Source organism: Centroberyx affinis, unplaced genomic scaffold (assembly GCF_046629955.1).
Source record: "Centroberyx affinis isolate AG114_WGS23_722 - 3 ecotype Tasmania unplaced genomic scaffold, CSIRO-AGI_Caff_v1 ptg000765l_1, whole genome shotgun sequence".
Classification (NCBI taxonomy): domain Eukaryota; kingdom Metazoa; phylum Chordata; class Actinopteri; order Beryciformes; family Berycidae; genus Centroberyx; species Centroberyx affinis.
In genome coordinates, this window is record NW_027279375.1 from 24,379 (window position 1) to 36,561 (window position 12,183).

The window sequence follows — 12,183 nt, forward strand, 5'->3', positions numbered from 1 at the left end:
TCTTACTCTCTATTCTTATCCTATTGTCTTGGTGCCTTCATGTTTTATTATATCCTTTATGAGTTTCATGTTTTGTTTTAGTTGGTAAAGCACTTTGAAAACCGTTTTAAAAATGCTATAAACTTTTTATATTAGTACGTTTTCCTTTATACGATTTTGACCCAATGGACTCTGTCTTTTTTGTTTTTACTGTAGGTGGAGTGATAACCAGTGGAGAGAGTTTAAAGCTCTGATGAGAAAAGCCATCCTTATGCAAACTCTCATTCTGCTAATATCCAGAGTGTGAAACAATAGTGAAATTAAACTATTTGTTATTTTTCTGGAGATCCCAAGGAACCCATTCGAGAACCTCTGGAGGTCCCATACCCTACTTTGGAAACCACAGCTATATAGTGGAGAAAAGCTCATTACTCTGAAACTTGGTTGTCTGAAAATGACAAACATAAATAAAGATAGTGAAGCAAATTGCAACAAGTGGGCCTGATGTTTTTGCATTTCCTGTGATAAAATATTAGATTTCATATAGTGACCCCTCATCATTTAATCTTGTAAGAATGCAGATTTTTTTCAAATGGTTGAGACCTGTTTTTGGAGCATAACTCATTATACTTCCTACTGCAAATTTGTTTTTGTAGCTCCCAGCAAAGGGAGCCAATTGTATTTTTCAGGAATACTACATTTTCCTAACAGAAAACATTTGAATTGTGAAATGCTGTAGTATTCAAAATGTCGTCTAACAAGAATCTATAAAGGAACACTTTTCACAAATTTGTCCAGAAACTTCACATGTTGTGTAGCTGAGATTTAACCCTTCGTGGTAGAATGTGAAAATTTTAAAGAACTTTAGACTCTGCAAGAGCACACTCAGATTGTCTTCAACTACATGATATTCAACTTGACTCAATACAATGAGACACAATATAGATGTAAAAGAAACACTTCTTATCAGTTGCACAGTTTACCACTTTTTCATACCACCATAACCTTCTCACAACAAAACATAGGAATAACTTCCAATGAATCATCAGTCATTGATAAAACATCAGCGAGAGATCACCTACTTCATCCATTTTGTAACAACATCATGGCGTAATTGTTATGGATGAAACAATGAACAGTGGAACCGATTGCTTCACTACTAATTTTGTATCAAAAAGTCAATGACAGTTATAGAGCACCCTCCTGTGGTAACAATTGACTATGATGACGCACAGCAGAAAATACATCCACTTCAAAGGCCTTAGAGAACAAGCGTAATCACTGGGATGTAGAAAGACAATTTTATTGTTATTGTTAAATTGAGCCATTTTGTAACACAGGGCTTACATATCCTCCTCACAAAGTAAAGACACAGCGACAACTGTCAAGACTGAAGGACCTTCCTCTACTATCTGACAGGCACGTTTTATTCCACTTGATAACGGGGGCATGTTACTGATGATGATCCTTTGCTAGAAACCAGATATATTCCAAGAGAGTTAAACCCTCCATCTAGCAAGAGAACTTCAGTCAAATTAATAAACCACCTCTAGCCAATTATATCTGAATGCAAAGGAGAGCCAGCTATATCCATTGTTCATAGAGATTTGAATATACTTACACAACTGGATGAAACTCTGTCCAGCAAAACAATAACTGTCTAATGGCATCTGTCATTACATCAATGATTTATCATGTTATTTTTTGTGGAACCCAAAATCTGCTTCCCTAGATACAGAATCACTATCTTTTTTCCTTTCCACTTAATCACATGCAGTGCTTTGAAACTGCAACAATGCAGCAAAGACGAATCTTAAGAGAATTTACTGCATTGCCAATTCTGTTTCAACACAAAGTACTATATGTAGGTTACCATAGATGGTGCAATTAACTCCCTCCACTCCTCCACACAAACAGGACAGGACTCTATAGCCTTATCCATCATGGACCTCCTCTCACTCCCTCTCCCATGCTGCCGTTATCAGCAGTGCCTAGTCCATAGTTGGTTGGAGAAAGAGTGGGAGGAATGAAGCTGGAAGAATCCTTATTGAATCCTAGCCACCCCTTCTATAGCCCATGTCGTGGCTGGTGACAAAGAGAAGGGGTGGATAGGGGCATGTGATGCCATCACTGGGGCAACTGGAGCAATGTGCCCTGGCCTGAGGGCAGGTAAGTGACATTGCGGGAGCGGGATAGCTGGAAAGCGATGTCCTCCGCTGCCTCCAGCTTACGCAGCTCTACCAGACCGTCTCCAGCCTCCATCAGGGAGTTGGCGATGAGCAAGGCGGCCTGAGAGTCTCCCTCTGCTGAGATGATGGCTGCCTGCTTCTGCTGCTCCGCCTGGAAGGACGAAAAAAGACCTGGTGAGCTACTTTCATTCACAATAACTGTGTTACAACCTCCCAACATTTCCCCCCCAGGGTCTGTATACCGTCTTTACAACTGCACAACTGTTATGGAGATAACAACTGGTGGCTACTTCTGTGTCAAACACAAACATTACCTTTTCTACCACAAAACGGGCCCTCTCAGCCTCCTGCTGGGCCACCTGCTTCATCTCAACAGCTTCTGTGAATTCCTTGCCAAAAGTCAAGTGTGTCTATTGGAAAAACACGATAAAAGGTTTCCTCGTTAAAACCCCATAGAAAAGATAATACAGACAGCATAAAGGCAATTTTACCAGCGCAGTCATACCAGTGAAACGTCATCCAAGATGAGGCCGAAGGTGGAGGCTCTTTCTGTCAGGTCCTCACTGACCTGCCGAGACACCAGCTCTCTCTGGGTGATGAGCTCACCGGCATCAAACCTAGCCTGTGACACACACAATCAGGAATAGTTTATACAGCTCACTAAACAAAACTGGTTCGGCCTGTTTATGTATAATCCCTCTTCTTGTCTGATACGCACCACTACAGCCTTCAGGACCTCTGTGGTGATAGATGGCAGAACCCTCTCATCGTAGTCCTCTCCGATACTGGTGAAGATGCGGGGGAGCTGGCCGGTCACCGGCCGGAAGAGGATACGCAGTGTGATGTTTACATTCTGCAGATCTGTAGGGTAGATGGTTCAAAGATAAAGAGCTCAGACTGTGCAAGTGCAAAATTGATAGATAAACAGAGAGTTGGGGCTGTGGCAGAAATTAACACACAAAAGTGGGATGCACACAACTCATAGATTTCCATCCAAACTGTCATTTCAAGATTGTTTGTGGACATCCCTTATGTTGTTAAGTTGGGATCTTAATCATGACAACTTTCGTGCATTTGCTTAAAGACACTGGTAACACAGCAAGCAGTTGCAGTTTAGTTGTAGCCTAGAAGAACCCATTTAGCCCATGTGCATCTAAGGGAAATCACAGAAGGGGGAGTTTAATGAAAAAGGTTTGTGGGAGAGACCGTATGTGTATGAGCAAAACAAAGAAGACAGGACAGCTATTGTTCATTGATGTACCTTTGCTGCCTGTGATGACAGGCACATTGCGTGGACGGGAACGGCAGTCAAAGATGATAGGCTTCTGGACCCAGGGAATGAGGAAGTGGGTGCCCTCACCAACGACGGCGTCTTGCACTCCTCGGAATCGGTCAAATATCACCGCCCGATGCCCTGCGTCAACTGTGGCAGAAAGGATAGTTAGACTCTCTGTCAAAAGGTCAGAGTATACAGCATACAGCTTCCTTTTATGGTTTAAAGCTACAACTGTCATACATCTTTTAACCAGTACCCTGGCTTAAAATGTCTTCAGGTGGGCCTCATTTTCCTAGTTTTTGCCATCATGCCAATCAATTCTGATCGATTTCTTCACTGTAGACACTGACGTACTGCTCAGTTTACAGGGAGCGCTGCTTTCCAATACAATCTCACAGGGCCAAGGGAAACTCAATCGGTCAAACCCAAAAAGCAATTAAAACTCCTTTCAGCACAACACTCAAACTGCAGTTACACGTCTTTAAATTGCTGTGACTGAACAATTACCACAACATGTAAGTTATAATATAATATAATATCTGACACTTTTCAGCATTGCTTAGATGCCCACGTCAAAAATAATTTTTATTTATGAATCTAGAATCAATCACAAACAATCAGCAGCAAATATTGCTCGCTTTTCGTAAGTGGAGTTGACTGTATTAGTGTGAATATAGCTGATGATTTTTATTTTTATTACCTTGGACTGCCAACATCAGTGTGGCAGTGCTATGTTTACTACTTATGTTTCCACCCTTGTTAAATTCACAACGCCAAGTGGGAGATATCAGAGCTGCAAAAAAATCCCACATATCCTACTTATAATTAACACTAGGAGGTTGACATGAATTGTTTATCTCAGTTCGCAATTTGTATTTATGGTTAAATCGGATGTGACATGGACGTGACATCAGAGTACTTTAATGTTGTACTTGCTAACAACAAATCTAGTTCCTCAATATACTCATGTTTCAGCCCATTGATAGTGGATAGTAAAGAAAATCTGATTTAAGCAGGTCTCACTGCAGTGTGGAAATGACATGTTGTGGTGCTTTTGAGCTCAACTGTTTGTTTCCCTTGACCCTGTTAGACTAGAGCAGCACTCCCTGCAAATTCAGAGGTACACTAAGCTCTACACTGAGGTAATTGGTCAAATTTATCAGTCAATTGGAAAAATCTAGCAAAATAACCAGAAGTATCCTTTAAGAGTGTAATGCAAGTCTCAGAAATGATAGGCACTCACCATTGAAAAGGGCAGAGTTCACAACACCTCCACCAACGGCTAGGGCCAGACCCAACTTCCCAATGGACTCAAACAGTTTGGCCATGATAGCAATCCAGTGACACTGAAAATGATGCAAGAGGTTGAAAGCTTGATTATACATCACTACTCTCTTAAAATAAACTCCTGACCATTTGCTCTTGCTGAACTGAGCTTGTGTGGCGTTCATTGCCTACACATACACGCAAGGTTACAGTTTATCTGTCATGTAACAGTTTGGCTTTGGCCTTGGGCTGAGTAATGCCAAGGCTGAGGATGCTAGCTAACGTTAGCTCGCCGGCTAGGTGTAAGCTAGCTAGCTACTAAGCTGAGCTGGCCAAACCAGGTTCTAAGGCCTAGGCTTAACGACATGTAAACGATATTTAAACCATTTCAGATATTCTAAAACTACAGGATAGCTCATGTCATCTAGGTTCAACTAGTAAGCTGGTGCATGCATGCATGTACCTTACGCTGCTCACGCAAATGCGACTTGCAAATTGGTCGCTCGTGTTAGCGTTATCCAACAGTTAATACGTAATGAATAACACATTCATTAAATTAATCTGCCTCGAGTAATGACATGTTATTTTACCAAATTACGGTTATTAAATATATTCAGTGATACTACGAGCACACCTTTTAACAGAACTCACCTCAGTCAGATGTCTGTGACCTCCACCGGACACGACGTAGGGACCAGAACACATGAAATATCTCGTCTAGAGCGCATGCGTATCGCTGGTAACAACGTCCTCTCCGATTGGACAGCGGATGGTCGCCTCGGGATTATGCCTGGCATCCATTGGTGAGCGAGAAATATCAGCGATCATTCTGGTAATTGTAGTTAAAGGAGCCACTCTGTTGAGGAAATGCACGAACTTTGTGATTAAAGAGATCAGTTTTTCTCAAGAGATCTACTCTACTCTGACGGCGAAACTCCGTTCACAAGTAGGCATTTCTAATCAAGCACTTCATTTGATTAGAGGCTGCGGGGTGGTTTAACTTTTAGCATTTTGGTGCCGCCATGTTTATCGTCTTGATTACCTTATCCATACAACGCAAGGGACTTTACAAAGCCAATTAAGGGACACACACACACACACACACACACACGCGCGCGCAGTATCACAGCACTCGGTCGCCCCCTGGCGCGCAAACTGCAAACCACACAATCATTTTGTAGTTTCACTTTTCTTCCATGTCTTGTGTTTCGAGTGCGACGGTCTTTGAAAGAAAGGGCAGTTAAAGATTTGCACGGTAAGATTATCAGAAAATAAATAAATATATGTAAAAAAGACGATACCGTTGAGATAACGTTAATTGTTAATTCCTTTCGCGCTTAGAAACCAGCCCAGATCCGGCGATAGTGCGATAGGCAGATTGGCAGTTTAGATGGGTCTGATTTTGCACTTCCTTGAAGCTCCACACTGCGATGTGGCTTTCATTTTTGCTGTTATTGACATCCTGCATGAGTAAACTTTCACATTTTGCGTACATTTAGGACGGATGCATTAGTCCAGAAATGTCACCACTGAGTAACTGGTGGATGAGTACAATTACAAATGCCAAATATGCACGAGAAACCCATCGTGTAACTATTATATAAATTCTGTATTTTTTGTTTTTCAGATTAGGCTTTTTCAACCAGTCGCAGGATAGGAGGAAGGGGCGTTAACGCGCTAATCTATTTCTGTACATGAAAATACATATTTACATCAACACTGGGTGATTTGCACTACAAGAGGGGGCAACGGGTTTTACTATGAAAATACACAATCACAGCAAATATCTCAACACAATCATGACTATGATTTAGCCTTATTTTAAGAAGCAGGTAGAGAGGAGTTGGAGAAGACACCTTAATAAAAGTAAGATATAAATTTATTCTCCATGTTTAGGCTTGCAATTCTTTAAAAAATAATACAGTAGGCTCATTCGTGATGGCAGCTGACATGGAAGTTTTTTGAGTATGTTGATGTAGTGTCCTAGCAACCCCCAACAGAGGGTGTTATGTTATAAAATATGTGCATAACCCTTCATATTTGATTGACCTGATAGGCCTGTTGAATGTATGTGTGTGTAAACAAACAGTTGCATTAAGAAGTGCTGTGTTTTGGCTTGTAATCGTCATCATGTTGCTGTCACCGCAGAATCCAGACATTTCCGTGCTGCTGTCAGTGAAAGTCTTGCAGCCACTCTGATTTTCTCCAGCACTCCTTCACAGCGGTGATTGTGTTTCTCCCAGCAGATGGCAGAGCAGGGCCGGACAGTGAGGGTGAGCGGCCTGCCCACAGACATTGAGGATGACAGGCTGACAGACAAGCTATATATCCACTTCCTCAGGGCCCGGCATGGGGGAGGGGAGATAGCCTCTGTCACCATCGTCAAGACAACGCCCGGCTCTGCCCTCGTCACCTTTGAGGACAGTGGAGGTCAGTAAGATCAGGGTGTGCGTGTGTCTGTGCATTACTTATACAGGGAGGGGGAGTTTTCTGAATACTTAATCAATTGATTTTATACATGAGACATGTTGTTGAGAAGACACACTTGTGATTCAAACACTTTTTGTAAAATAATGCCTGTGCAATTAGTAACATTCTCTTATAACGAGGCCCAGAACACATCTTGATTTATTTCCAAGACCCCAAAATGTTGTTGCTATCATTTGCAAAGTAGTATATGTAAGGTATTGTGCTATATTGCCTGTCACCAGTGATTTGCACTGACCCACTGAACAATCTTACGTTGATTAGACGTTTAAAACACGTCTAAATGGCCCATAGCCGTCTAGGCGACGTTGAAATCATGTCTTTTGCTCAGTGGGGAGCTGGAAAGTTGGCATGCATGTCAATGGAGAGGCTAGTAAAAGCGCTTAGTCAGGATGCTTCACAGACTGAGATTGATTTCCCTCTGGTGACCCCATTCACACAGTGGCACAGAGAGTTATTCAACATGGCCGACACACCCTGAGAGTGGATGGGAAGAAGTATGAACTAACCTTAACTGAGCATCGCAAAAGTCTGGAACCAGATAAGGTATAGATAACCAAAATATTGTGAAAAAATGACAGAAATTGTTGTTGGAGTACTGAATATCAAATCACTGAATGTTTTATTTCTCTCCTCTTCCCTCATTATAGGTTATCTTGAGCATGTCAGTAACTGTTGACTACAGCCAGCTTCCTCTTGGACGAGCGGCAGTGACAAGCCTTCATAAGAGCCACCCTGATGTTCAGATAAACTATAATACTCCTGAGGAACTGTGCACGCTGAGGGGCCCCTACTCCCACGTCCAGGCTGCCTTGGCACAGCTGCTCGGGCATCCCGGAGGTCCGGGATCAGCAGAACACAAAGACACGAGTCACCCTGCCTCCAGCGGCTCCAGGGCCGCCCATACAGTGCAGAGGCCTCACACCCAGGGCTCAGTAGACCAGGGCAGGAGACCTAATGGGCAGAGAGAACATACAGAGCAAGGTCACACTGCCAGGCCTTCTGGTGACTGCAGCTCGAGCCCGCATGGAGACCTGACACCCGAGGGTCACGGTTGGGAAGACACAGGCCAGACGAAGGGTGAGGCTTTGGCTCTGCAGCATCCTGGGGATCCCACCACGGCCGAGGAGGACTTCTCACTCATTATGGATGCAGACATGTTCCAGTATTTACAGAAACACGTTGGGGAGGAGTACCAGCATATCCTCAGGCAGTATGGTGTTGATGTGGTGGATTTGACAGCTCAGGGCGTGACCACGCTGTTTCTGCAGAGCGCAGCAGGGGTGGGGGAGGTTGGTCGTGAGCAGGAGCGCCTGAGGTCGGCAAGGGGGGAAATAAGTAGGCTTTACCAGGAGAATGAGGCCAGGATCCGTCGAGCTCAGCTATCCAAGAGTATCCTCACCCCCAGAGGAGGCCTGCCAAGGGCCATGGAGAACTTGGGTGTCAGACTTCCCAAACTCCTTCTGAGTGAAGATGACCGAAACGTCTACATCATTGGGAGCAGTAGTGACGTGTCTGAGGCCAAGCAGTTTCTTCTCCTGGGCCGCGGTAGAGTGAGTGGTAATGGAGAGGATGTGGCCAGTCTTCTTAGATCCCCTTCATTTGACTCAGATTTATTAAATCCAGCTGAGGAGGAGAGAGTCGCCCTTGCCAGGTCCCCCACAGCAGGGACAGATAAGATGCTGAGGTTAGACGAGGAGGAGAGGAGAGCTGATGCAGCCAGAAGGTATAAACTAGCTGCTCGGTTTAAAGACTCAGGGTTGGGCGGGTTAGGGACTCGATCAGGCGACTTCACCTTACCAGGGGTCTCATCTCCCAGTAGAAGAACGGGCCTCGGCCCCATGTTGGGGCATGACGTACTGTCCGAAACAGCAGGGTTTGCCGGTGGGAGACTCTCCAGAGCAGTAGCTCAAAACACTGGAGATGACATTTTGTTTAAAACCTCTGTGAGCTCAGAATTAGTGGGTACTCGGCATAAGTTTACAACAGCCTCCCTCAGCACAACTCCGACCGATCTGTCAGGGAGCACTGCGTTCCCACCTGCTGGGTCTGGGTCCAGCTTGAGGCGATCCAGTAGTTTCTCAGGTTCATCCCGGCCTAAGGCTCAGGTTTTGGGTCAAAAGGTACAAGAGGACTCTGGGACGTCCACATCCAGAGTCAGGGGCAGGTCATCTAGCTTCCGAATGGGGAGGGAAAAGCGGGAAGTCTATAGTGCAGAGACTAAAGTGTCCATCGTGATGTGGCAGTACATAAAACAGGCCTTCAGAACTCGGCTGGAAGACTTGACCTCTGATCTGCAGATGAAAGAGAGCCACTTAGAAGCTAGTCGGGATCTGACTGTCATCTTAACAGGGCTGGACTTGTCCGCAGTCACCTCTTGTCAGCTAGGTTTACAGAAGCTGGTTGACATGGTTGCCACAGATTTTTGTGTGCAGGAGCTGCGTTTGTCAGAGCTGGGTGTGGCTGACCCAGCAGATGAAACTTTAGAAGTGTGCTGTGCTGAGGTGCGGAGCCGGTTCAAGAAAGTTTCCATCCAGATAATGAAGGAGAGTTTATTTCTTCTTGGCCCAAAACAGTTGTGTTCTCAGGTGGGTGCTGCACTGACAGAGGTGTTTTCTGGAGCACTGGTCCAGATTCCTGGACAACAGGACTTCTCCGGCCCCTCTACCTCCACGTGGAATCAGTCCATGCCTTTACAGGGGAACGAGGGCCAAAATACCACGCTGCACCATAACAGTAACCCTCCACAGGAGCTAGAGGAACGAACAGGCGGAGATGACGAGACTGGTAGTGGCCAGGAAAGGAAATCAATCCAGAGTGGTGACTCTAGTGAGACACTGAGGAACATTGAGGCAGAGCTTGTGAATGGATCTGCTAACCAGCCATTAGCGAGGAAAGACCCTGTCATGAAGGAGAAAGTGAGAAGGCCAGGCACAGTGCAGGTAGACGGACAGAAGACTGACGCATCTATCAGCCACTCTGCTAAAGGAAGCGACAGAAGTGTGAGACGTGTGAATGGTATCGGGTCGGCAGCAGTGCATACCGATCAAGACATGGCCACTCTCCAAAAAGAGAGCAACATACATTCCAGGGTGACCCAGAGGGACGATAGGCAGCAAGGAGGACCGGAGATCCAGGACAACCCAGGGGGGTCCAGGTCAATTGAAAGAGGCCTGGGAGGCATCTGTGTGTGTGGGGAGAGCGGGGCGTCGGTGAGGAGGATGGAGTGTGGGGTGACCTTGTGCTCAAAGTGCCTGGCCAGAGTGCACGTCCACTGCAGGGTTTGTCCTAAGACCGAGTCGATGCCCCAGGGCATCCAGGGCAACATGAACTATTCTGAGCTGCCCATCAGCCTGCTGGGTCACAGCAAGGACTCCACCGTCAAGATCACTTACTGTATCCCTGATGGCATCCAAGGGGTGAGGGGCTTTAAATCTCACTGATAACCAATGTATTCAATTACACCGCAATCATGTAGATTGATGACGGGCTGTGCTATTAAAGCCAGCTCATGTAAAATTATCTTTTAATTGCATGGCATTACCTAGAGACAACGTTAAAGACTGTGTTCTTTGCTTTCTATCGTACCAGGAGGGTCACCCTTCTCCTGGGTTGCCATTTCGAGGAGGAGTGTTTGATGCCTTCCTTCCTCTCTGTGAGAAGACGAAGAAGCTGCTGCCCAGGCTGGAGAAAGCCTTCAGGCTGGGACTCACCTTCACTGTGACCGGTAAAGACGCAGGGGCGAGGGTCACCTGGGACTGCATCCCACACAAGACCAGCCTACAGGGCGGCAGATCAGGGTGAGCGAGGCCACTGGGCATGTCTAACGGAGCTGCAGAATTAAAGGTCAGAGACACTAGTCCATGTATCTTGAGCTGAACAGTCTTCTTTTTGTCTCTCTCAGGAACGGTTACCCAGATTCCGGCTACTTGATTCGCTTGTCTGCGGTCTTGGCCTCCCATGGGATTGAGGAGGCACCAGCCAAGTCTTAAAATAAAAAAAACAGCGTTTTATATCTTTTACTCATCTGTATATATCATTATCATGAGGTGAAAACCTTGTATCTCCCAAACGTCAACTTTTCAGGAACCAGGAAAAAACACCTTGTTTTCAGAATGACCACCATGCATTTTTGAGTTAATCCAATGGAAAATTGGAGTTATGAGGTTTTCACACAACAGCAGCGATATGGCAACGTCATTTGCACTGTATTTGTATGTTGATTAAAGGACCAGAGGTGTTTTGCTCTGTTTTAGCCGGTTCATGATGGCTGATGATGTTATGTATGTAAAACACTGAAATGTACAGTTCTGAAAGAGTAAGAGTTAGGATTGCCTTTGCACCTTTTTTTTAAATTTTTATTTTATAACTTTCCTTGCACTTGCGTCCTTTAAAATGATTTGCACTGTTTGATTTCTGACTTTCCAAGTTTGCCTAGAAGTGACAAATGTATCTGTGACAAATGTAATCTGAAGCTAACATTGTTTGATCAGCCACCATAGTCTTCATTATTGCTCATTACATTCCTGAACATAATTAGCGTTCCACTTTATGTGAGCTCCGTTGTGTAAAAGTGTCTTTTATATGGTACAGTATTTTATACATGTATATTTTGTACTCTCCTGTCTTGTTTTGAGGATGATCTACTGTAGAAAAAAATGGGAAAATATTTGTAGGATATGGGGGAAGTAAAAATTGATTATTTTTGTAAGAAAGATTCTATTCTGTTCTATTCTGTTCTATTCATGTGTTTTCTCTGAGGTCAGAACGGCTACAGAAATAAAAAAAGAACATCTCCTCTGACTTTTTTTTGTTATGCTTTTTTTATTAGTCCTGGAAAACATGTAAGGCATATGGTAACATTACACACTGAAGCGTTACAAGCTCTAGAGGCCATGTGGACAACATGGCACCACGCAGTAAACCCAGAGTCAAGCACAGAAGCAGCATCAATTCAAAGGGTTTAAAAAACAAAGTGGAGACAAG

At 44.5% G+C, this 12,183-nt stretch overlaps 2 protein-coding genes across 3 annotated transcripts; one reads left to right on the forward strand and one right to left on the reverse strand.

The window, feature by feature from the left end:
- Positions 1 to 854: 854 nt before the first annotated feature.
- On the reverse strand, positions 855 to 5,460 carry phb (prohibitin). The gene is made up of 7 exons (XM_071520073.1): positions 5,362 to 5,460; positions 4,688 to 4,790; positions 3,430 to 3,591; positions 2,887 to 3,029; positions 2,674 to 2,790; positions 2,483 to 2,578; positions 855 to 2,319 (listed from the first exon to the last, which is right to left on the reverse strand). Exons 1-7 carry the CDS (start codon positions 5,413 to 5,415, stop codon positions 2,107 to 2,109), a joined length of 888 nt encoding a protein of 295 aa, XP_071376174.1. The 5' UTR covers positions 5,416 to 5,460; the 3' UTR covers positions 855 to 2,106.
- A 419-nt stretch (positions 5,461 to 5,879) lies between these two features.
- LOC139644630 (uncharacterized) lies at positions 5,880 to 11,982 on the forward strand. Of its 2 annotated transcripts, none has more exons than XM_071520066.1 (6): positions 5,880 to 5,965; positions 6,957 to 7,140; positions 7,640 to 7,743; positions 7,848 to 10,616; positions 10,789 to 10,997; positions 11,102 to 11,982. In XM_071520066.1, exons 2-6 carry the CDS (start codon positions 6,957 to 6,959, stop codon positions 11,187 to 11,189), a joined length of 3,354 nt encoding a protein of 1,117 aa, XP_071376167.1. In that variant the 5' UTR covers positions 5,880 to 5,965; the 3' UTR covers positions 11,190 to 11,982. The 2 variants fall into 2 exon arrangements, with proteins under 2 accessions (XP_071376167.1, XP_071376168.1); XM_071520067.1 differs by having other exon boundaries at positions 5,898 to 5,965; positions 6,954 to 7,140.
- The last annotated feature ends 201 nt before the right edge of the window (positions 11,983 to 12,183 follow it).